A 25,421-nucleotide genomic window follows, 5' to 3' on the forward strand; every position below is an offset into this window, starting at 1 on the left:
TTTCACACGTTTGTAAAAGTGAAATCCCGTCAGATCGTCACAAAGCTTCACTTCCTGCTTTAGTAAAAAACTGTTCACGTCGCTTCAGTTTCCTTCAGTCTGCAGCAGATCCTTTTCATCAGTCGCACATTTAATATCCTGAAGCTGAAGATTTTTTTTCTCATTGGCCACTCGAAGCTTTTTATGCTCAAATTCAACCAAAAATATGAAAACAGAAATGTTCCAAATGTTTAGCTGGTATTAAAATGAGTGAGTGTGTTTGCAGCTGGGGTCAAAGCCGCACTTTGACTTCTCCTGATGAATATTTATAGAGCTCGACGGGAACATGTGATCGAGCGTTTGGTGTGAATTTAAAGTGATTTTTTTATTGTTTGAATATTCCCTGAAGTTTCCACATGTTGTTGTTAACATGATTCATTCATGTGGAGGTTAAAGCCTGAAGCTTCGTGGCGCCTCTCGCTGAAGAGTCTCATGTTTTTATGAATTTTGGCTTCCCGATCCTTCACTTCAGTGAACTCTTACCTTGTGTTACCGTGTTGTGATTAAAAGGTGTTGTTGAGTTTAAAGGTGGACTCGCGCTTCCTGATTTATTCCTGATCAGATTAGTTTCATCCTGGGCCGTTTCTCTTTCAGGCGTTTTCACTTTCAGCTTCGGCTTGTCGAGGAAACACGTTGTGCCTTTTTCATGATTGAAGCACGTCAGGAAAACTGATGAATTGATGACGTGTTCCGTGTGCTGAGAGATCCTCTGAGGAGCGTTTGATTTAAGCTCATTCAGCTCACATGAAGGGTTTTAATGTGTTAATTTGGGATTGTTTAGTTCTTTTAATTCATTTTAAATGTGAATCTTTTCATCAGCAGCAGAAAACGACGTGTGTCCTGATTCTGTAAAATCAGCTGTGAAACGTTGAAATGAGTTTCTTGTTCCAGCAGTCTTCTGGTTTTCACACTTAAAACTGTAAAATGGCCTTTACAAAACCTGGCTGCTGTCATGTGGAAACCTCGTAACTCCAGAAACGTCTTCCTGCTCTGAGACGAATGAACGGACGAACACACTGAAATGTTTTCAGAGGGTGTAAACGTCTTAAGACGTGGTTTCAACATGTTTTACAGTCAGTGACCGGAAAAAGAGTTTTTATAGAGACACGTGGTGGGCGGGGTCACCGCCCTGACAGAAACACAACCCACCGAAAACATGTTTGACTTCCTTCAAAAACTCAAGTTCAGCTTCAAGTTCAGCTTCATGTTGTCTCTTTTTCTTCTTTTCCATTTGAAGTCATTGGGTGAATTTTCTGATGCATCAACTCGCAAACGGTGAATTCACATAACTCGTGACTTTGCACTGACTTTGTCTGCCGAAATTTTCTGGAAAATTAATTAGAAATGTCGCAAGTTCATGGTTAATTGAATCGTTTAGTAATGTTTTCTGTAAACTGCTTCCCAACACCCGAACGCTGTCATTTATGTCAATGATCTGCTGAATGCTAAATTTTAGTCAAATATTTGCCTAAAAAGAGCAGAAGTTTTAGTTATTTGGTCGTAGCTTCCAGGTGTTTAAACCTCAGATTTCAGGACAGAAACAGAAAAAATAGCTCTGACTACATTCATGAGTTTTTGTGTTGTTCAGATCGTCTTCTCATACTTCTGTCTGTCTGTCTCTCTGTCTGTCTGTCTGTCTCAGCGGGGTGGGTTTAGCCCGTGCTCACTTTGAGAAGCAGCCTCCGTCCAATCTGAGGAAGTCCAACTTCTTCCACTTCGTGTTGGCGCTGTACGACCGGCAGGGTCAGCCGGTGGAGATCGAACGCACCACCTATGTCGACTTTGTGGAGAAGGAGAAGGTGAGAATACGGAGCGAGAAGAGGAGGGAGGAGCTAGGACACAAACCAAACACACCACATGGTCAGAGACCAAACACAAAGCCAACATACAGACCAAGTTTTGGTAGAACAAAACTGACGATAGACATAAAACAGCCATGTTACCGGCTGCAGATTAACCACGGTGTTAACCGGTCTAATGCACTGAACTTGTGCCTTTTCACATGGACTCAGTAGAGAGGGAGAAAGTCAGGGAGAAGCCTGGATGGAAAACAAACTCACTCCTGAGGTCAAGTTGACAGGTCTGAGTAATAAAAACAGTTTGTTCTCCACAAACCAAACGCACCCTCACATGCTTCAGTTTCAGCTTCATTACAATTTAAATCACATCTGCGCCCGGGTGGAGCTGAGTTGAGACGAGATCACACAGGTCACATCGAATCCAAACGCACCCCGAGCTCACAGACTGACTTCTAACTGGTGTTAGAAACCAAACGCACCCGTCAGCTTCAGTCTGATTCGTCTGTTTGTGTTCAGGAGCCGACCGGAGAGAAAACCAACAATGGGATTCATTACAAGCTGCAGCTGCTCTACAGTAACGGTGGGTGCGCTTGTTTTACGAATCACAATAAAAGACACAAATGTACATTTAACTTTTCATCACATTTTCAAACAGTTTGTGAAATATCATGGTTCATGTGTGTGTGTGTGTGTGTGTGTGTTCAGGAGTGAGGACGGAGCAGGATCTCTATGTCCGGCTGATCGATTCCATGACCAAACAGGTAAACTAATGATTATTGATTATCAGGTTAGCAGGTGATTGTGTTTAATGAGGATAATCGGTTCAGACTCCAGCTGCTCTCACAAATTAAATGAAGTGAAAACTTGATCGATCAGCTGTCTGATCATATTGATCATCTGCAGATCACATGATGATCAATAACTAACGGTTAACAGACCAGTATGGGAGACACTTTAGAATAAGAGCATGTGCTTCCACCTGCAGTCCGAGCTGTCACGCTCACTTTCAGGCCAACTTCTCTTTGACACCTGAAACATTTTCTGACAGTTTGTTGTTTTTTTTCCCTCCTCCTCCTCCTCCTCCTCCTCTTCCTCACTCGCTCTGAAATATTTCTGATGTATCTCCTATATCATTCTCTGCTCTCTGATACTCTTAGAAATCCAGACTGAGCAGATCTGGACTGTCAGCAGAGTCATTAGTCAGCCTGAGCTGTACAAACAGAACTCGACATACTTGCTCACATGTGTGTCCAAACACACGAGTCAGTTAAAAAATGTCCACCTGCAGCCTGAAACTATCATAAAAGTCAGAAAACGTCTCGTAAAAATGCTAAATAACAGACAATGAACACACCTGAAAGCTCTCTAATAAACTAATGAATTGATCAAGAGTTTGAGGTGCTGGCAGTGCCCCCTACAGTCAATAGTATTCATTACAACCACAGTGTGAACAAACAACCTGTTCTCACGGTCAACTCAACACATGAAGACGTCTGGTCGGGACCCCCGACTTCACTTTCTAAGGCACCGGTACGCCTTTACCCCTAAAGTCCAATGGCCGCCTTCCGTCCGGGATGCGCCAGACAGACGATGCATCAGTCGAGCCAGACAGGAAGTCAGACACGGGAGCGATGTAGAGAATCTGGTACATTTTCAGAATAAAACACCCTGTGCGGACTCCCATCAACAAAAAACACAATGAAAACAGACAATAAAAGAAACTGTTTCACTACAAAGCTCACTTACCCATGGCAGAAGCACAAATGTCAAGGAAAAATGAGCAAATCAGCAAAATCTGAGCAAGTTAACAAAACCGGGCAGGCGAAATGCTCTGCTCCTGAAACCTAACAAAAACCCGTCAAGGATGTCACGGAGACAGCAGGAATTGATCACAAAGATCTGTTTCTGCACAATGAAACATTTGTTTTCTGAATCTTATTCTCTTTCTCTTATTCTTGGCGCTAATCATCAGTGAATTGACGGTTATCAAAACAGTTATCCAGGAAACTAGAGGGCCTGCGAAGTGTGGCTGTATCTTCTAACGAGAACAGAAGATAATGAGCTCATTGTTTATTTCATCAGTGTTGTTGTGTGTGTTATTCTGCGGCTGTTTCAGAGTTACTCTGGATCAGTGCGAATAAATACGATGTTTCAGACTCGACACACAAACACAAAAAAGCGTTTCCTGGTGCTGTACGAGCAGTTAAAATGATGTCGCCGGCGTCTCTCTCCTGGATGGGACGCCACAGATTAGAACTGCGATGCAGCTCAGCATCTCTGATCACAGACGGACTGAAGCTCCAACCATCTGTTCACCTGAAGAACCAGCAGTCGCCTCTTCCTCAGTGAGAACATGAAGAGGAGGCTGTGTGACGCGGCTGCTGATGTCAGCTGTCACATGACCGCAGACTGACTGCTTCCTGTGTGTTTGGACTGAAATTTACAGTCATACAACAAGTCAGCGTTGACTTTTTCTGTATTTAACCATAAAGACCTCCAACCAGAACCAGGACCTGGTCAGGCTTTGGTATCAAACTCTGTTCATACATCGCTCTGCTCAGTGAAACACTCACCTGGAGGAACAGGAGGAAAAGCACGTTTTTGATTGGAGACGACTTTAAGAGATGCGATTGGTCCAAAGAACTTTTTGACGGCTCATCCAACACTTTGAACCAGAGTGAAATATGTCAACAATCATGACCTGATGTCTGTTAAATCTACTGATCAACTTCCTGCTCTCCAGAGGATGAACCCTTTAGAGTTTATCGAGTCCATGATCTTTCCTCTAGTGCCACCGTCAGGACAAATTTAGCATGTTAAATCTGAAACTGGCCAGACTTAAGAGCAGATAAATCATGTGGATGCTTGTTCAGATTGTGGCTGTGATGAACTCTGCAGCCTGAAGGTGGCGCTAGCAAGGCTGCAGACTGGTAGGTTTGTTACACACTGATAAAAAACCGGTTCAGTCAGCACTCTCTCTCACTGTTGTACAGTGACAGTAATGGAAATCAGCAGCACGGCACTTGAAGAATTTAAATCTAACGAGTCATTCAATTAGTGAGGTTTTAACGAGCGTGCCCGTCAGGCGTCGTTTGCGTCGTGTGATCTGTTCTGTGTGAAAAAGGCTTTTCATGCGTTTGGTTCCAGCTGTTTCATATGAATATCTGCAGGCTGCAGCTGTAATAAAGCATTCAGAGGATCAAATGTTTGCCCTCAGTTCTGCCTGCTCACTTCTAACACACTCTCTCGCTCGTGCTAATAGCTAATAATGACTCATAATTGAGACAAATGAAATGAGGCTTTAATTGAGTTGTTTCTGCTGCCAGCGGAGGCTGGAAGCACTAATGTACTCAAACAGCAGGTTTCATATGTGACCTGCAGCTTTACAGACGAGACAGTCGGACATGTTCAATGTGTCGCTGCAGCAAACTGCTCCGTGTTTACCTGGTGTGCTAAACACCTGAACACAACTCATTATACCTGTGTGTGTGTGCGTGTGTGTGTATTTCAGGCCATCATCTATGAAGGTCAGGATAAGAATCCAGAGATGTGTCGAGTTCTGCTGACACATGAGATCATGTGCAGGTGAGAACATGTTCTACTGCGACTCAAACTGAAACTGTACTAAAGGGGTCTCTACAGGTGCAGCGTTCTGGACCAGATCAGAAGAGCTGCCTGAACTCACTACACGTGTGTATGCAGGTACAGTTCCAGCAAGGGGCGCTAATGACAAGAGCAAAGCACGAACGTAGCTTAAATGACAACAAAGGTCGCTTTGTATGTGCAGGTTGGTTTGTGGACCACCCATGACCCTCACACAGGACACCAGGATTTGATTCAAATGTAGTCATTTTAAGCCAAACCGTGATAAAACTAACCAAGTAGTTTTGGTTTCTAAACCAAACCAAACTGCAACTGTCACCTGAGGAGCAGGTTTTATTTTGAAAGTTTAACAAGACTTTATTTCGCAAACTTGATGGCAGAACAAGAAGGTGTTTTCATGCCGAGGTGACGGAAAACTGGCCTGGGCACCAGCTCTGACTGTGACCCTACCCAACCTGATTAGACTGTCTCACCTGGTCCTCAAATGCAAGGTATGGCTCTCCTGGTCCAGATACACCTGAGGACCAGGTCTAGTGATGCAGGACCTAATGAGACTGTCAACCCTCATCCAAATAGTCCAGAGAAGAACCAGCCTGGTCCTCTGATTTCAGTGTGTCTGTACTGCCGGCCACTTGGACAAAGTCAACCCTACTGAACCAGATTAACCTTTCATACCTGTTCCAAATGCACACTTGGGCAGTCACACCTGATGCAGATAGACCCAAGTACAATCACACCTGGTCCTCTTGTGGTGATGATGCTGCAGCAGGTGATCAGAGCTGATAGAGGATTTACATAGGTGTTCCTATCATACAGACCTGCAGTAACACAGCAGGACCTCACCAGACCCGACCTCCTCAATGCTGAGTGAAGCTCTAACCTGTGCTACTGTTTGTACTGTGGTACCTGTACTATGTCTGTAGTACCTGCACTATTTACTGTAATACCTGTATTATGTAATGTAGTGCCTGTACTATGTACTGTGGTACCTGTACTATGACTGTAGTACCTGCATTATGTACTGTAAAAATAAGGAGCAAAGACGAATAAATAAAGAAGCTTTGACAGTTTTTATTATTCTGTCTTTGTGTCTCTGTCAGTCGCTGCTGTGATAAGAAGAGCTGTGGAAACAGAAACGAGACGCCGTCAGACCCCGTCATCATCGACAGGTAACAGATAGTGACACACACACACACACACACACACACACAGACATATTGTCATGCAGTGTGTGTTGATCTCTACTGAATGGATTTCACGCTCTCTCACACACACATTATTTTAATAGCAACATATTTCTCCTGCCCAGCCTGTGTGTGTGTGTGTGTGTGTGTTATTTTAATTCAAACCTGACATATAAATCTGTGTGTTTATAATTCAAATCAAGACGTCGTAGTGTGTCTGTGCTGATACTGTCGTCACCGTGGACACCTGACGGACTCAGACTGAGTGTCACAGCTGATACAGGAAGTCTCTTCACACGTTCAACAAACAGAGAAAATATCTGAGCAGGTGTGATCAGTCCTGAAACACCTGCACCACACAAACCATCACACGCACTTCAAACACAAAAGAGAATCAATTTAAAAAAGGAAACAAACGGGGCTCGTCATACATGTCACTTCCTGTCTGTTCTCTGTAAGTCAGTACAATCTCTTTCTGAACACATGAAGCGTGTCGCTGGACTTTACTGTCCATGTTTAAAGATACATCAGCTCCTCATTTCAACTCCCTCCTCTCTTCCGTCAAGCTGTGACCTTTAAGTCATGACGGTCTGTGGGATTATGGGAAATGGCGTTAAATATCGAAAAGGATCAGAATTGTTTTGACTTTTCAGTGGTTTCAGTATGAGGATGTGGGTGTTGCTAACTTCTGTGTTGAGAAAGCTTTAGAAAAGACTGAAGCAGGTTCAGGTGTTCCTTCTGAAAAGTTCTTTAACAAACAACAAACAAAGAAAACAGTTCAGGAACAACCTGATTCGAGCTGGTCAGCTTTGGTTCTGACAAACCAGGATAATGTACAGTGACATCCTGTTTTTAGAACTCGGTCTATCTGCACCTGGTCTGTACGGTCCAGTTCATGTTAAAGGTGGAGGTGTGTCACCTGGTCTGTACAGACTGGTTAATGTTAAAGGTGGAGGTGTGTCACCTGGTCTGTACAGTCTGATTAATGTTAAAGGTGGAGGTGTTTCACCTGGTCTGTACAGTCTGGTTAATGTTAAAGGTGGAGGTGTGTCACCTGGTCTGTAGTCTGGTTCATGTTAAAGGTGGAGGTGTGTCACCTGGTCTGTACAGTCTGGTTAATGTTAAAGGTGGAGGTGTGTCACCTGGTCTGTACGGTCCGGTTCATGTTAAAGGTGGAGGTGTGTCACCTGGTCTGTAGTCTGGTTAATGTTAAAGGTGGAGGTGTGTCACCTGGTCTGTACAGACTGGTTAATGTCAAAGGTGGAGGTGTGTCACCTGGTCTGTTCAGTCTGGTTAATGTTAAAGGTGGAGGTGTGTCACCTGGTCTGTAGTCTGGTTAATGTTAAAGGTGGAGGTGTGTCACCTGGTCTGTACAGACTGGTTAATGTCAAAGGTGGAGGTGTGTCACCTGGTCTGTACAGACTGGTTAATGTTAAAGGTGGAGGTGTGTCACCTGGTCTGTTCAGTCTGATTAATGTTAAAGGTGGAGGTGTGTCACCTGGTCTGTAGTCTGGTTAATGTTAAAGGTGGAGGTGTGTCACCTGGTCTGTAGTCTGGTTAATGTTAAAGGTGGAGGTGTGTCACCTGGTCTGTAGTCTGGTTAATGTTAAAGGTGGGGGTGTGTCACCTGGTCTGTAGTCTGGTTAATGTTAAAGGTGGAGGTGTGTCACCTGGTCTGTAGTCTGGTTAATGTTAAAGGTGGAGGTGTGTCACCTGGTCTGTAGTCTGGTTAATGTTAAAGGTGGGGGTGTGTCACCTGGTCTGTAGTCTGGTTAATGTTAAAGGTGGAGGTGTGTCACCTGGTCTGTAGTCTGGTTAATGTTAAAGGTGGAGGTGTGTCACCTGGTCTGTAGTCTGGTTAATGTTAAAGGTGGAGGTGTGTCACCTGGTCTGTAGGTGGAGATGCTGCAGTTAATGAGCAGGTGAAGCTGCAGCTCCAACAACAAAGACTCATCCAGTTCCAACAGAAAAATGTGTTGAACTGGTCCGAGTGAGGCTGCTCCTTCCCTCCTTCCTCCTTCTCATCTCGTATTTTCCTCCCCCTCCTCCCTGCTGCGTCCCCCCCCCTCCCCCTCCCCTCCTCTCTTCTCTCCCAGGAGGAATCATACGCTCTCCTCTCCTCTTTTCACCTCCCCCTCCTCCTCTCTTCACCCCTCCTCCTCTCCTCTCGTCCTCCCCCTGAGTATTAATCTCATTCCTCCCTCCCCCTTTTCCTCCTCTCTTCTCTGGGGCTGTGGAGGGAGGAGGGGAGGTGGGTGGAGGGATGGATGGAGGGATGGATGTGACTGCTGCAGCCTTTTGAAAAGAGAAGTGGTGATATTACAGCGGCTCTTTTTTCTCCCCCTGCCTGCTGAAATGCATGATGGGAAGGTCTCCTGTGTTTTCGGCGGCGTCCAGTGAACAGGAAACATGTCAGGGTCAGACTCTGCTGCTGAGAGCACAAACACTCTGATTCAAACACACTCAGACCTGCCAGTGTTTTACATTCAGACCGCTCTCTTGTATTAAAGCCACTTTCCTGACGTGGAGCAGCAGCGTGAATGAATTCACTGACTTCTCTTCATGAAGCCACTGGAAACAATTAAACCTGTTTAAGAGTTGGTGACGCTGACGAAGCAGCTTGTCTCTCTACAAACAAGCTGTATTTATAGTATGTATCCTGTTTGGGTGGAAGCTGGAGGTCAGAGGACGGCTGGACGAGGACGTCCTGTTGACCAGCAGCAGTTCATGTTGCCGTCTTTTAACCACGAACACCATCTTTATCTAACCGTTAATGAAAGTCTGAACTAAACAAACCTGAACCGAGACGACACATGAATCTGCTCTGAGAGGTTTCAAACGCAGCAGTAAAACTTCTGCATATGAATTTCCATTTCTCTGCACTACTCCTGAGATTTATAGGCGATGTCCTCTCGTATTCAGTCATTATATGAACCTTTGCTGCATAACCGTTCCTCGTTGTGGGACGATAACGGTGATCTCGAACACCTTCATCAGGATCTAGTTTTCATATATTGAAGGAAAACAAAGTAAATATTGTCCGTCAACGATTTACAGATTTGTTCATTAAGTGAAGAGACATTATCATTACAGACTTTTCTTTGTTATGTTGATTTAAATCCTAATTCAGAAAACAAAAAAATGATTTTTTTTTTATTTTCACACACTAATGCAGGTGTCAGGTGTTCAAACATGGTCATAGCCAGAGCTGCAGGAGCCGCTTCCTGTTTTCAGGCTTTTGTGCAGCATCCTGACACATTTCTTGCTTTTACTTCCTTTTCAGCTTGTTTTCTGGAAAGATGATTCCCACTCATTTAGTCTCCGGTCTCTGAACACACTTTGTCTTTCGGGCTGGTTTCTCCAAAGTGAAATTATTTTTTAACGCTGCAGTCCGCCGCGAACAACGTTAGCCGCTCATCGTTAGCACCGTCGTGGTTCAGGGGAAAGAAGTTTGTGACTACCTGAAGTTTCAACAAAGTGATTTTTCACTGACTGAGCTGCAAAGGCTGCTTTTTAACTTCCCTGGCGGCCTCCTGAAGGGTCCCGGCCCACAGGTTGAGCCTCTGCGCTGTGGTGTTTCAGGTTCTTTGTTCTGCGTAAAGACAGAAGCCTTTGAGGGTCAATCGTGATGGGACGATCTCCCCTCTGAGCAGCGCCTGTGAGAATGTTTCAACATGATGATCTTCGCTCTCGTTTACGTCTTTCTGTCTTTAAACTCATAAATTCCTCACAGGTGAGGCTTGATTCGGTCTTTTCGGCTCGATCTCCCGTCTCCTCTGCCTGTTTGGAGCTGATGATGATGATGGTGATGGTGGACCAGCTCTCATCTTTTCACGCTCTCGCTCTGAATACCAGATGTGAGAATTTTTTTGGGGGGTTACAATCTACTGTCTGCGAGCGTCTCTGGTGTCTGCAGCGTGGGATTATGGGAGGACGACGTGCTGTCAATCATTTAGAGGGCGTAGGTGTGATTTCCCTCTCATGCTGCAGGTTGGTTTTGGATGGAATCTCATTACTGGCCGTGTTTCAGGGTGACTGACAGCAGAATAATGTTTGGGGCCCCCAGAGGGCCCCCGGCCGGCTAAATGTTAAATGTATGAATGCATGGGAGTCAATGGAGAGATGAAGTGTAGCTGAATATTTTTCTCTTCCTGGGAAACAGTCACAGAATGAGGAGTGTGACCCTGAACACACCGTCTGCTGCTGTTGCACTGCTCAAACACAACGATCAGAGTTTACAGGAACACAAACACATCAGATTATATTTCATATAAATGAAACATCCTACATTTAATTATTAAAACTGTTGATGAATGTTATGGCATTCATGATAATTCCAGTCCAACACAGACTGTGTGCATAGTGAATATGTTAGTGATGGCAGGATTAGTCAAACAGTCTTTTTGGATTTTGGATCTGACAAAACAAATCATTTGAAAAAAGTAATTAGTAATAAGAATAATAATTACTTGCAGCTCTAAAACATTTAAGCTTTAATATCTCTCTGTTCTTATTGACGGAGATGTTTTGAAAGCATCCTTTGGTTGATGTTCAATCATCAATACTTCTAATCACATCGTCAGTAGAAATGAAAGTGTAGATGCAGTCACTGTCGGTGTGGAGCAGTTACTTCTGACTGATCTGGACAGTGATGTGATGAAGGTATTTCTCAGTAAAAGCAGTGGAACGGATTGGAATTGGAGATCAGTCATCGCAGTAATGCTTCACTGAAGTGTCTGATCCTGATGATCCATCAGTGGGCCCCGGTGTCCTGACAAGGTCAAAAGATCCTGAAGATCCTGGTTCATAGACGAGGTCTGAACCACTCTGGCTCCTCCAGGTGGAAGGCCTATCAGGAGTTACTCGGCACAGGGGTATCCTCACGGCACAGGATCACAGCTGTCAAACTGGTTTGCAGTTGCCCACATGCCCACATTCATGCTGGGCTGTTCTTCGGGTTCTTTAGATTCTTCAGGTTCTTCAAGATCTTTGGGTTTCTTTAGGTTCTTTTTCACAACCTGAACACGATACAATACCCTGAATCCTTACAGCCTTGACTCAGGTAACGAAAACTGCAGAATCTGTCTGCACAGATCAGAGCTGTGTGTGTGTGTGTGTGCGTGCGGGTGTGTGTGTGTGTGCGTGTGTGTGTGCGTGTGCGTGTGCGTGTGTGCGTGTGTGTGTGAGTGTGTGAGTGTGAGGCGTTAGAGGTGATGTATTGATCGTCTTGTTCATCATTAGACATCAGACACTCTGATGGAAGAGACACACACTGACTTTACAACCAAATCTCTCCTCTCCTCTTTAACCTCACAGACTGATCCTCCTCCTCCTCTTCCTCCTCCCCTGCTCCTCCTTGACACCTCCTCCTGTCTTTGTTTTGCCTTCTCCTCCACTCCTTTTTTCTCCTTTTTCCTCCATCACTAGTGATGAGGAGAGAAGGAGCAGTGAAGAAAAAGACTGACAGATTGAGAGAGGGGAGGAAAAGAAAGGAGGACAGGAGGAGAAGGAGGGGGGAAGAAGGCAGAATGAAATAAATCTCCTCCCTCTAATTGGTATTTAACAGGTGCTTCCTTGTGTGTGTGTGTGTGTGTATGTATTGATCGTCAGTAAGCGTTGCCGGTGGCGACAGAACACTATTGATTTACGATTTTTAAAAGAAGAAACGTGTGTGTTTTTTTTATCGCTGCTCTTTACACACACACTGTTGGTATTTCAGGATACAGCTTTTCATTGCATCAGATGGCCTAATTAACTACAAAGGTCTCTCTCTCTCTCTCTCTCTCTCTCTCTCTCTGTCACACACACACACACAAAATTTGATTGACAGCTTTGTGTTGGTTTGCTTCATCTGTTTGTTTATTGTTGTTTCTGTTAATGAGCTCTTAACAAGGCGTCTGTTAACGAGCTGATTGAACAATGTGTGTCTCACCTCCTCTGATGATGTCATTGACGTTACCTTCAGCTCAGGTGTTTGCTGAAGTTTTTCATTGTTGCTTCCTCAGAGAAACAAGAATATGATGAGCTGTCTGTCTGTATGTCTCTCTCTGTGTCTCTCTCTCTCTGTCTGTCTGTCTGTCTGTCCGTCTGTCTGTCTGTCTGTATGTCTCTGTCTGTCTGTCTGTCTGGATGTCTCTCTCTTTATCTCTCTCACTCTGTCTGTCTATTTCTGCCTGTCTGTCTTCCGTCCGTCTGTCTCTGTCTCTCTCCCTGTCTATGTGTATATTGCTGTCTCTCTGTCTGTCTGTCTGTCTGTCTGTCTGTCTGTCTTTCGTCCTTCTGTCTCTGTCTCTCTGCCTGTCTATCTGTATATTGCTCTCTGTCTGTCTGTCTGTCTCTGTCTCTGTCTCTCTGCCTGTCTATCTGTATATTGCTCTCGCTCTGTGTCTCTCTCTGTCTGTCTGTCTGTCTGTATGGGTCAGCCTGGTTGCCTCCATGTTGCTGTTGCTGCTCCTCAGCTGTATTAAAACAGTCAGAAGTTGCTGATGTTGCTGGTTGAGGAGATTCCTTTAAGTTAATATCTCTGTGTCGACTGCAGCAAATTAAACTTTGACATTTTTTAAAATTTCCTTTCATCTTCTTTCCTGGTTCCGTCCATCAGCTGAGTCTTAACGAGAAAAGACTTAATGAGAAATCTGTCTTAACGAGAGCAAGAAGGACTTAACGAGAACCGTCTTTAATAAGAATAAAACTCTCAGAGAGTAAGACTCAGCTGATATTTGATTGGTTCTCACACAGGAGAAGCATGTGATTGGTCAGAGCCTGAGGCTGTAATGTGAAACCTCAGACAGAGAGGAGGCAGCTCAGCTGGATGAGCAGTACTTAATTACAAATGCAAATGAGGTTAATTAAATATGTAAATTAGCGCCATCATCTAAAGACCAGACAGGAAGAAGAAACCAGAAAACCCTTCCTGTTCAGTGAAATTACTTCCTGTCTGTCAGCTAAATGGCAGGTGATTGGTTTGACAATAACAGGTTAACAAGATCATTAGGAAGCTGTGCTGAGACCAGGTGAGGTTCCTCTAGGTTCTCTGATTGGCTCTTAAGACTTTCAGTTTACAATATGTCACATGTTCATTTATTTATTCACCAACAAACCATCAAACATATATTCTGTTAACTCAGGTCCTCCAACTGAACTGAGCTGAACAGCTGCTCACAACAAACAGGAGGAAATAGTGCATCTGTTGGGACTATTTTCAGCAGCGGATTAATCCACATTTTCTGTAGTGAGTGTTTGTGGCAGCAGGACGGTGTGTGTGGAACTGAGTCAGAATAAACTAACAAACAGTGTGTGTGTTCATGGTGATGACGGAACTTATTGGCTCGTTGATGTGTTTAATAGTTTGTGGACAGCAATGATGAAGATGATGTTTCAGGTCGTGGTACACACTCAGTGCTTGTTGGTACCTTCAGTGTTGGGTGGAATCTGCAGATGGAAATACAGCAACACACTTTTACTTTAACACCGTTGATAACCTGCTCCTCCTCCTCCTCACTGAACAGGAGGAGGAGGAGTTGTCTGTTTTCATTTACTGTAAGATGAAGAGAGAGCAATGATGGACTCCTCATTATCTAATTTAATTATCTCCTCCTCCTCCATCTCTCCCCTCTGCATCACAGAGTCTGGAAATCCAGGACAAGGCTCCCCAGGCCTGGAAAAACCTGTGTGCGTGTGTGTGTGTGTGCATGTGTGTGTGTGTGTGTGTGTGTGTGAGCAGCAGTGATTGACAGCTGACATTAAGTTGTTTAGCAGTAAAATGTCAAAGTCTGAATATCCCTGTCGCTCTGTTTGACCCTGTCTGTCTGCCGTAGGAGGAGGAAGTTAAACCTTCTGTCAGATCATAAATTTGTGTATTTATCAGTTCAGCATTTTAATCTGAATCATGCTGGTCATCAGACACCTCTCAGTATAATAAGTTCAGCAACAACAACAACAATATAAAGAAAAGACTTTATTTATATCACCTTTCGTACAGAAAATGCGGCTGTAAGTTCTTTACTAATGAAAACACAATTTAAACAACAGTCAAAACAATAAAGCATAAAAAAGAAAAATGAAAGTACAATTTTTTGCAGGACTCATCACCATCTTCCTCATGTTAATCGCAGCTTCGCCATGTTCACGACTGACCTCGGTGGCTCTGTTATGATGCAGAAACAACCTCCACCAACACGTCACCTTTCAGCCACCTCAGCATGGCGAGTCTGTTTGATTAACACAGCACATCTGTCTGAGGAACATCTGGACTCTGAGTTTATAACAGGATCATGATCCTCGCCAGGGTCCAGCAGCTCAGAGACAATGTTCTCCACAGACAGATGTCCTGTCAGGAGACGTTTTAATATCAGTCCGTCAGTCAGAATCTTTCCTGTCAGCTCAGCGACTTTCAGGCGTTTCTGTCATCTCGTTAGCTTGAAAGTGAAAAACTTTCACTGCACCAGAGAAAGTCACTCACAGCCAATCAGAAGCTCCAACATTTGAATCTACCAGCCAATTAGGAGCTCCAACCTTTGAATCTGCCAACCAATCAGGAGCTCCAGCCTTTAAATGTACCAGCCAATCAGAAGCTCCAACCTTTAAATCTGCCAGCCAATCAGAAGCTCCAACCTTTAACATCTGCCAGCCAACCAGAAGCTCCAACCTTTAACATCTGCCAGCCAGTCAGAAGCTCCAATCTTTAAATCTGCCAGCCAGTCAGAAGCTCCAATCTTTAAATCTGCCAGCCAACCAGAAGCTCCAACCTTTAACATCTGCCAGCCAGTCAGAAGCTCCAATCTTTAAATCTGCCAGCCAATAAGAAGCTCCAACCTTTGAATCTGCCAGCCAATCAGAAGCTCCAACCTTTAAATATGCCAGCCAAACAGTAGGTCTTGCCTTTAAATCTGCCAGCCAATTAGAAGGTCACACCTTTAACATCTGCCAGCCAATCAGAAGCTTTCATGGCGTCAGGTCAATAGTATTCAGTGATAAGGTTGAAAGGATTGTTCAATGAATTGCCCACATGAAATACTATTATCTGGGTTACTTCTCAAATTGCTGCATTATATCATCTCCATCCTGATTGCGCCACAGTGATGTCATCACTAGCCTATAGATTCACAGGAAGTTTGGAATTTAAAATATGTGACTGTCCGGGTGCATTATGGGGAATGTAGGATCCAGTGTTTTTGCACTACAAATCAGGATAATTCAACCTCTGCTGTGGCAATTTAATGTGTCTCACAACAACAACAACTGCTACTACTACTACTACTGCTATTACTACTTATACTATGAATACTTTATGCAGAGACTCATTTAATCACTCCAGGACTGAACGAACATCTGATAACTGAGTTTACATCAGAACAGCTGTGTCACATCTGGACTCCATTTTATCTCTCCTTGACCTCAACTGTTCACTGCTGTGTGTGTGTACATTATAACAGCTGGTACTCTGTTCTTCAGACTGTGAAGCCACCTGACACAGACACACACTCACACACACACACGCACACACTCACACACACACACACAAACTCACACTCCTTTTCATAACTATGCAAAATCACACATTTTGTCTCCGGCTATAAAAAGATGATCAGCGAGAGAGAAAGAGTGTGTGTGTGTGTGTGTGTGTGTGTGTGTGTGTGTGAGTCATAATAGCTGTTAATTAGCTCCATGTTCAAACCAGCCGTGGATGCTAATTAGCAGAAAACCTGTCCAGCATTTGGTGTTAATTAGACCAACAGGCCCAAACACATCTGACCACACACACACACACACACACACAAACACTTTAACTCTGTCCTGTCATATTTAATTTCACATGAAGAAAAACATATCAGTATTTTTCACTGTACAGCATGCTGTCCTGTATTCTGTTCTATGATAGTACACCTTTCAGTTAGTGAATAATTAATAGTAATTTTGTCAATACCAACGATTACTGTTGGAGTAAAATTTCATGTCCAGTGTGTTACTGGCTGTTTGTCTTGCTGTTAATCTTTTAACTTCCAGTCCTGATTGGACAGAAGTTTGACTGTTTGACCCTTGTGATCAAAAAGTTTTTTTAGTCCACATGTCCACATTTTACAGTGATAACACTCCACAACAGCTGTAGCCATGAGACAGAGACTCTGTCCATCGTGCTGAGGTTCTGCTGGTAGGGACTCTGTCCCTGGTGCTGAAGACCGATGTAGGATTATCTACTTATTGCCGTGTTGTTTTTCAGTGGTTGTTCCTAATGATGCGGCTTGTTGTGGATCACTTCCTAATGAAAACTCACCAATTAACATGAAGAACATGTAGAAAACATGATTAGAACATGCAGTAACGACATGAAACGTCTGAAGAAGAAAACATAACAAACACTTCAAGAATGCACAAGCAAGAACTAGTACACAAACTTAAAGAGTCTGAAAACAAACACGGCGCACAGAGCACATTAAAAGAGAACAAGTCAAGGACACGATCAGAGCACACAGAGAACACGCTAAGAACACGGAGAGGAGCATGTTGAGGACACGCTGCTGTCTGACAGCTTCTCTAGTCTCCAATTACAGCAGAGGTCAGAGGTCAGGACGAACGGATTCATCATGCTAATCATGAACGGGTTATCGCTCTGTGTGCGTGTGTGTGCGCGTGTGTGTGTGTGTGTGAGACAGAATTAAACATGCAGCTCAGTCAGCTGTGAACACAGGGAGGACTAATGGAGCAGGACAGACAGAAAGGGCTTTTAAGGTTTTTCTCATGATTCAAACAGAGACGTTGGACTTTAACATCTTAAAGAGCATTTAGCCTCTCTCTCTCTCTCTGTGTGTGTGTGTGTTTCACCTTGCTGTTGACCCCCGCAGTCGAACACACACACAATCTGACGTGAGCTGTTAGACAGCAGGGAAAATAACTCATCACGTGTCTTTAGCTGTAACCGTCTTATATATTTTCATGTGGTTATATACAAATAGTGTACACATTACTACATGATGTACTCCAGTGGAAGTAATAGAAGCTGTTGCATTTGATGAAATGCTCCTCTTCCATTAATAAAATCAAACCTTGTTTGTTTGCCTCCTTTCATTCAGTTCAGTGATTGAGTGACTGAGAAGCTGCCAACACAAATATAAACAGCGAACAACTGGAGACTAAAACAGAAACCATTCAGAGGAGATACATGTCAGAGTAAGAACCATAAATACACTTTAGAACTAACAGATGTTAGAAGTGTTTGTCTGGAGGGGTTCAGGTTGTCTGAAGTGGTCTGTGGACCTGAAGCTCTGACAGCGAGACTGTGGTGAAGACGCTGTGTTTCACTGAAGCAGGGCGTGTTGCTTTGTCTCATGTCGTTGTCTCGGGTTCGTCCAGCAGTGTTAGAGATATGGATGTGGTCTCCCAGTCTGGATGTGGTCTCCCAGTCTGGATGTGGTCTCTGTCTTCAGTCTGTTTCTGTCCTCTCCTCAGCAGCGAAGTGTGCTGTGTTTGTTTCAGGCTGTGAGGGGTTAAATGAGCCGGCAGGTGAAGTTGTCCCTCTTCGGCGGTCTTTGTTTGTTCCTGTTGGTTCGCATGTTTTATTAAAGACCAGGTCATGTTATCAATAGCAGCATTTATATTTGATGTTTGATTATCGATTATGGAAGTGAAAATCATCACATTGATGTTTTCATCGATTGCTCCTCATCCTCTCTTTCGTTTAGTTTCTCCGCCTCCATCAGCTCTTTAATCAATTAACCCACTGCTGCTAATTGACAGTTGTCATTAATTATCTCTGACTGCTCTAATTGGTATTCAAATGTATTCGTTAACAGCAGAACGTTCTGCTCATTTACATGTTAAATGTGTGTTGTTTTGGCTTTACAGAGATAATTTATTCATGTTTTCTTTATTTTTTTAGTTAATTTTTCACACCGCAGTCATGGGAACAGGGTTGTGTATTGCTGTCTTTGTGAGGACCAGTTTCAGTTTCAAACCATCTTTGTGAGGACATTTCTACATTGTGAGGATAAATCTGAATATGTACATATGAAGAAGAACTTCGATAAGCTCAGTTCAAACTCCTTGAGGAGCTTGTAGTTTATGAATGAAGGTGTGAGAATTTTGTTTCTTTTTTAAGTTTATATGTGGTTTTTGTCTCTGGATGCATTAAAACACACATCAGATGATTGAATAAAGTGAGTTAATAAATAAATAAATCGACTTTTGCACTTTCAGTGTTTAACGACAGCAGCTGCTTTAAAGTAAAGATGAACCTGAACACACCGCTGAGAGAGAGAGAGAGAGAGAGCGGAAATGACTCGGATCAGATTAACAGGCAGAGCTGCCAACAGCACGTAAATCACACACACACACACACACACACACACACACACACACACACACACTCTATGACAGTACATTACTGTCAGTATAATTCCTCCTCACACTGCCACTACATTTTCTACCTCATAGAGCATATTAACTCCAGCACAGTGTGTGTCAGTGTGTGTGAGTATGTGTGTGTGTGTGCGTTTCTGAGCGTGTGTGTGCGTTGTCAGTGTGTGTGTTCAGTTTTAGTGTGTGTGTTACCTCCATTCTTCCTGGAGATAAATTTGCGATGCGTCCTAATTTCCTGCTCGTAAATATGTGCAGTAATAGAGAGTGTGTGTGAGTGTGCGAGTGAGTGTGTGTGTGTGTGTGTGTGTGTGTGCGTGTGTGTGTGTGTGTGTGTGTGTGTGTGTTGAGTCGTCCCTGCTTATCACATAACAAATTGAAAGCTTAATCTGGTCCGCGTGTAGATTTACGACCTCGATCGCTCGCTCTCTATCCACTCAGAGGAGGAGAAAATAGATAGAAAGAGGAGACAAGGGAGGAAGGGAGGACAAAAGAGGAGACACGGTGGAGAAAAAAGTATGAAAGAAGAAGAGGAGGAGGAGAAGTGAAAGGAGATGAAGAGGAGAGAGAGCAGATAAGTTGAGTCTGTGTGTCTGAAGATAAGGTGACGATCAGCTGAGGCTGCTGATGCTGGGTGGTTACCACGGTGATAAGACTGCGTGTGTGTGTGTGTGTGGGTGTGTATGCATCAGAGAGAGAGAGAGAGCAGCTGATCAGAGGTCAGAGGTCACACTGACAGACTGAGGTTATCTTTAGACAAACATCAGTGAGTCTTTATCCACTAAGAGCTCAGCTACCTGCTGCTGCTACAGCGAGGTAATAATAATAATAATAATAATAATAATAATAATAATAATAATGAATAATAATAGTAAAGCTGAAACTCTGATCTTAAACACTTTACAGTGAGAGTGAGCACACCTTAGCAGGACAGAGCCACCTGAACAGGTATGCTGCCAGTCATTCAGGGCTGACATTGAAAAAGTAAATGTAATAAACACATGAATGTGACACTACAGGATAATTTTATTAGTCATAATTTTAGTTTCAGCGATTGAAAAGAACTGAGTCTCCTGTATTGATTAGTGATTGATGATATTTGTGTTGGAGGATTTCAATTTTTCGAACATGCTTCTTAAAAAGCTTGATTTGTTTACAGAGCATCTGTTCAGAGAAAAGTATGTGTTTGTGTGTGTGTATGCGTGTGTGTGTGTTTCAGTGTCAGCACTTTGTCCTTCTGTAGGCTCATTAGAGATGAGCAGCAAGGAATGCTGGGTAATCAATACTGCAGAGACCCTCATGAGACCAAAAACATCGCCTGAGAGAGAGTTCTGTCTTTTTTGTCCTTCTTCTGTGTCTGTGTCTGTGTGAGTGTGTGTGTGTGTGTGTGTGTGTGTGTGTGTCTGTCTGTCTGTCTGTGTGTGTGTGTCTGTGTGTGTGTGTGTGTGTGCGCGGACATGTATTCCTCATGTTGCAGGGACATCTGTTTACACAGTCACATTGTGGGGACTCGTCTTCCCCATAATGTAAATCATTAAATTTTAGGGTGAAGACGTAGGTTAAACTTAGGGTAGGGTTAGGTTTAGGTAAAGATTAGGGTAGGGTTAGGGTTAGTCAAATAGTCATTGTGGGGTCATGGTTAGTGTAAGTCTCCAGGTAATGAATGTCAGTCTATGAATGTATTATTTACCAACTCAAACCAGTAGATGTAGTCTGAAGTCATTCTACGATTACGTCCACATCTTGCATCAAGTGTTAATGTTGATCGTCGGTGGAGGAAGTGGTTTGTCCTTTGTATAGAGTTTGTCCTTTATGTAGAGAGGTTTGGACATTGTGGGGGGCAGGATAGAGATGCTGCTCTAACATTAGCCAGACTGTCGTTAACATGCAGGCAGACATTTAAAAGCACTGAATGGAATCTTGGGTTCTTGTCCAGTCTGAATGTTCTCTCTGCTGATGGAAACAGCCTCTCTTTGTTCCTCTGTAAGTCAACAGGTAATTCAACTCTCAGGTCATAGATAATAAACTCCTCAATTTGGAACAATGACCTTTATAAACACATTATTTTCTAAAGGTGCAGTGGTAACTAAACCACTGAAACATGAGCACTGCAGCTGCTGATGTTTGGACTTCACTGCTGAAGCCACTGAAACTCAGTTTACACAGCTGATGCAGGAAACAAGAGAACAAAAGAAGATCCTGAATGGAACCCTGAGGAACTCCATTTACTATAATGAACTATACCATATTGCTACTGATACTACTGTTCTACTGACAGTACTGCAAGTACTGCTACTGCTTTCATTTAAGTAAAATTATGACCATGCAACTCTGCTTCTCCATGTTCTTGTCTTTCTTTTACGACATTTCTTAATGTCATTTTTATGTCTCATGGAAATCATTGTGAATCATGTGATCATTTTAGCTCACCTTACTCGTCCTCCGGTTCTCCTGCGGAGTGTTTAATGTGTCCTCCTGGTGTTTGTTGTGTATCAAGAGCAACTGATTAATACTTGAATGTATGTAAATGCTCATATCCTGATGTCCCTGTTTCCATATGCAGGTTCTTCCTGAAGTTCTTCCTAAAGTGTAACCAGAACTGTCTGAAAAATGCTGGAAACCCACGAGACATGAGGAGGTTCCAGGTAACACACACACACACACACACACACACACACACACACACACACACACACACAAAAGATGAATTCATTTCCCCAAAGGGCAGGACATGGCTTCAGGGGACCTGCTGTACCCATAATGCATTGCAGTGGGGCGGCCTGAGGCTTATTGCTTTGCAGATATAATATGAGAGGTCAACAGGGAACTGTCGCTCTGTTTCTCTGCCTGTCTGTCTGTCTGCCTGTCTGTCTCACTTTCCCTCCCATCTTAAACACATCAGCTGTTTTGTGTTTGTCCTCTAAGTCTGGCTGCATGAAAAATCTTTAATTATTGCAGCTTGTTCCTTTGGAAGAAAACAGTTGAATTTTCTTAAATAAATCAGGGTTTACTACACATTAAAGACTTTAGTCAGTTCACAGCATCAAGCAAGTTCACACAACTAAGTCCCACCAGTTTCTTTCCAGGAAACTCTCAAGAGATCATGAGGCAATAACAGACCTGTAAAATCCAGTTTATTACTTAGTACATATATGATTTACTAAATTCTTTGTATATGTAATAAATAAATTGAATAAACTGACAGAAGTCTCTTAAATATACATCCTTTTATCATTTTATCATCCTGTTTGATCTGTGGAATAAACCAATACTGTATGCATGTCAGTAAAAAATGTGGTGTGCTTAAAGCATGTTCATCTAAAGGCTCCAGAACTCACATGAAAAAACAGAATATTTATCCAAACATATATTTAAACCAACAACTCCAGTCAATACATTCTTTTTAAAGTTAAATATCTTCATTTATTGATTGTTGCTTAAAGCTAATTGAACAATAAACACCACGATAGCAGTCTGTCTATTAAGCATAAATAATAATTATAAATAATTACCTCCTTCCACATTAGATCGTTGTATAACAGGTCATTATGTACTGCCTGCCCCCCACCAGCCACATTCACATCACATAAAACATGAATTGTAAGTAATTCAGTGCTTCACTGAGTTTAAATTCTTATCATTCTGTCCCGCTGTTTGTCCCAGTGTGACACTGTTACCGACGAGTGTCTCAATAAAGCTTAATACAGATTAACAGAGGGACTGCTGAGATAAAAGACACTTTAAATCAAACACACACTCGACAGCAAGCGGCCATCTTCATTCATTCATTCATTCATCAACCACTTAACAACAAAAAGGAGCCGGCAGCTTATCAGTGACAACCAGTCAGTGATTGATCCTCTAACTATTGATCAGCCGTGTTATCCCATTAACCTCAAGAGGAGCACGAGAGGAGACGGAGGAGACGAAAGAGGAGGATGTAAATAAAATAAAGGAGAATACGTTAAGAAATAAAAGAAGCCATAATGCAAAAAGATGAAAGGAAAAGTGGAAAGAGTCAACCATGAATGGAATGAGAGAAAAAGAAGAAGAAAACAGGAAAAATGATGAAGTTCTGAATGAGAGAAGAAAAGATGAAGAATGAAAAGAAGCGTAATGAACAAAAAATACAGGAAAGACTAACATGTGCAAAGAGATGAAGAGAGAAGTGATGAAGGACAAACTGATGGTTGTAATGAATGGCATTCCAAGGAAGGAAGAAGGAAGGAGGAAAAAGGGAGGAAGGAAGGAGCTCTTGGAATGGTCACCTACATGGCTGACTTCATCTCAGTGATGCTGAAACTGAAGGTGACCGACACTGTTACCTGTTCAGAGCACCCACAGCACCGACAGACTCACCTCCATCTACAGATCAGGCTCCTGTCGAGGCCTCCGAGGATTCTGGGACTGAAACAACAACAAAGACAACTGGAGCGGGTGTTGCCCTCACTTCTGTCAGTAAACCAACACCACTGCTGGACTTATACTGATGAGGACATTCTTCCTGATTAGATAGAAGGACAGAGACAGAAAATAAAGAGATAGAAGAAAAAAATTTAAGAGAAAAAAGATTTATTATGTGTTCAAGTTGTGTTATGAAAATGTGAGGATATATATTCGAGGGGGAGATGTAGCGATTAGTAATGGTACCTTGAAGGCATCAGTGTAGTTGTTGCGAGACTTCCAGGTGTGAGATGTTAGCATGGGAGAGACCAGGAAGGACAGGTGTGCGACTGATCCAGTTTTTCTGAGTGTCCTCCTTCGTAGTTAGAGGTCAAGCAGACATTGGCACTAGGCTGCTCTGAGCTAAATGCTAGCACCAGCATGCTAATAGACGCACAATGAGTTTGCTAACATGCTGATGTTCAGCAGGTATAATGTTTACCGTGTTCACATCTTGGTTTTGCATCTTAGCTAACTAGCAGTAAACACAAACTGAGGCTGATGGGATGTCATTATATGATTAGTTCAAAGTATTGGGCACATTAACATGTTGACCTGATGGTGGCGCTAGATGAAAAGCCAGAGGATCACCAGCGTTATTACAGTTTGTCCTGAGGGGAACATGAATAGTTTGAGTTTTGAATTTTCAATTAGTTTTATTTTTTTTATTTTAGTTTTGACTTTTAGATTTAATTTTTGTTTAGTTTTCGTTAGTGTGCTAGTTTTAGTTTAGTTTCAGTTTTTAGGAAAGGTGTCACAAGTATACAGAAACATGTACAGTACGTACAAAATACATCTCTCTCTATATATATATATATATATATTTGTGCATGTTCTGTGTGTATGTAGCATTACGGGCTCCAACTTTAATTTCATTGTGGCCCCTTGTGTTGCAAAATGACAGTAAATTAACTTTACTTCCACATAATGAAAAACTAAAACTGACATTAACTGATGTTCACTTATTCATTTATATTAATTCATTCTTCAACCAGACAATATTGTTTCAGTTCAGGACATAGACGTTAAAATCCAGACAGAGACAGTCTGCTGCAGGTGAGGAGAGGAGACGTGTTGTTAGAGGAAAGAGGAAATCCTCTTTGTCTCACAGTGTCTGCTGGTACACACACACACACACACACACACACACACGTACGTACATAAGGTAACATGCGCACACACACAAACACACACACACACACACACACACACACACCCACGTACATACATACAGTAACATGCGCACACACACAAACACAGTGGTGTTTCCATCTCTTCTGGGGACTTTGTTGGGTGTTTTGTCCCCATAAGGAAGGTGAGTCGCCAAAGTCTATACACATGAATGTCCCCACAACATCAGTGTTACACATCCACACACAGTATCATGCACACTGCAAAACACAGACAATAACACACACATACCCACACAAAATAGCACACACAGTAAAACACGCGCACGCACACACACACACACACCCTCTCTCTCTCCACGCTGTGCTGGGCGAGCTGACAGGATGTTACGTCCAGTTAAACCAGGAGTGGAGGAGGAGGGAGACAGGAAGAGCGAGCTACAGAAAGCATGTGGAGAGAGAGAAAGACGGACAAATCAGATCACTGAGACAGGTGAAGTCAGGTGAAGCCTATGGACTTGTCTGCGGTTGTCGTGGCGACAGCAGGGTGAAGGATGTGCTGGTTAGTCACCGTGGCGACACAGAGGACACCTCTACTCGCTCTCTGCATGACCTTCTGCTCCGTCGCCATGGATCAACAGCAACAACCTCGCCACGGCAACCAGCCAGGGATGATGAATGGCCGCAGCTGAGTGGCTGTCAGAGTCCACAGAGAGGCTGTGACCTCACACAGGGGGCGGGGCTCCTGTGGACAGCACAGTAAACTATTCAAACACTAGATGGCAGTACACTTAGGCCGATATACATTTTACAAATATGTTAAAATCAATTTTCTTATTAAAGTTTATATTTATTAATTCGGCAGTTTTGTT

At 43.1% G+C, this 25,421-nt stretch overlaps 1 protein-coding gene across 6 annotated transcripts in view; it reads left to right on the forward strand.

The window, feature by feature from the left end:
* Positions 1–25,421, forward strand: part of LOC121624530 (transcription factor COE3-like) — a 47,800-nt gene that overhangs the window by 2,064 nt on the left and 20,315 nt on the right. For all 6 annotated transcript variants that reach the window (XM_041962271.1, XM_041962272.1, XM_041962274.1 and 3 more), the window contains exons 2-7: positions 1,682–1,838; positions 2,355–2,418; positions 2,544–2,599; positions 5,350–5,423; positions 6,542–6,610; positions 21,540–21,621. In XM_041962271.1, coding sequence (XP_041818205.1) covers positions 1,682–1,838; positions 2,355–2,418; positions 2,544–2,599; positions 5,350–5,423; positions 6,542–6,610; positions 21,540–21,621 — 502 coding nt within the window. The remainder of the gene's footprint in view (positions 1–1,681; positions 1,839–2,354; positions 2,419–2,543; positions 2,600–5,349; positions 5,424–6,541; positions 6,611–21,539; positions 21,622–25,421) is intronic.

The sequence above is a fragment of the Chelmon rostratus genome, chromosome 21 (genome assembly GCF_017976325.1).
Source record: "Chelmon rostratus isolate fCheRos1 chromosome 21, fCheRos1.pri, whole genome shotgun sequence".
Taxonomy (NCBI): domain Eukaryota; kingdom Metazoa; phylum Chordata; class Actinopteri; order Chaetodontiformes; family Chaetodontidae; genus Chelmon; species Chelmon rostratus.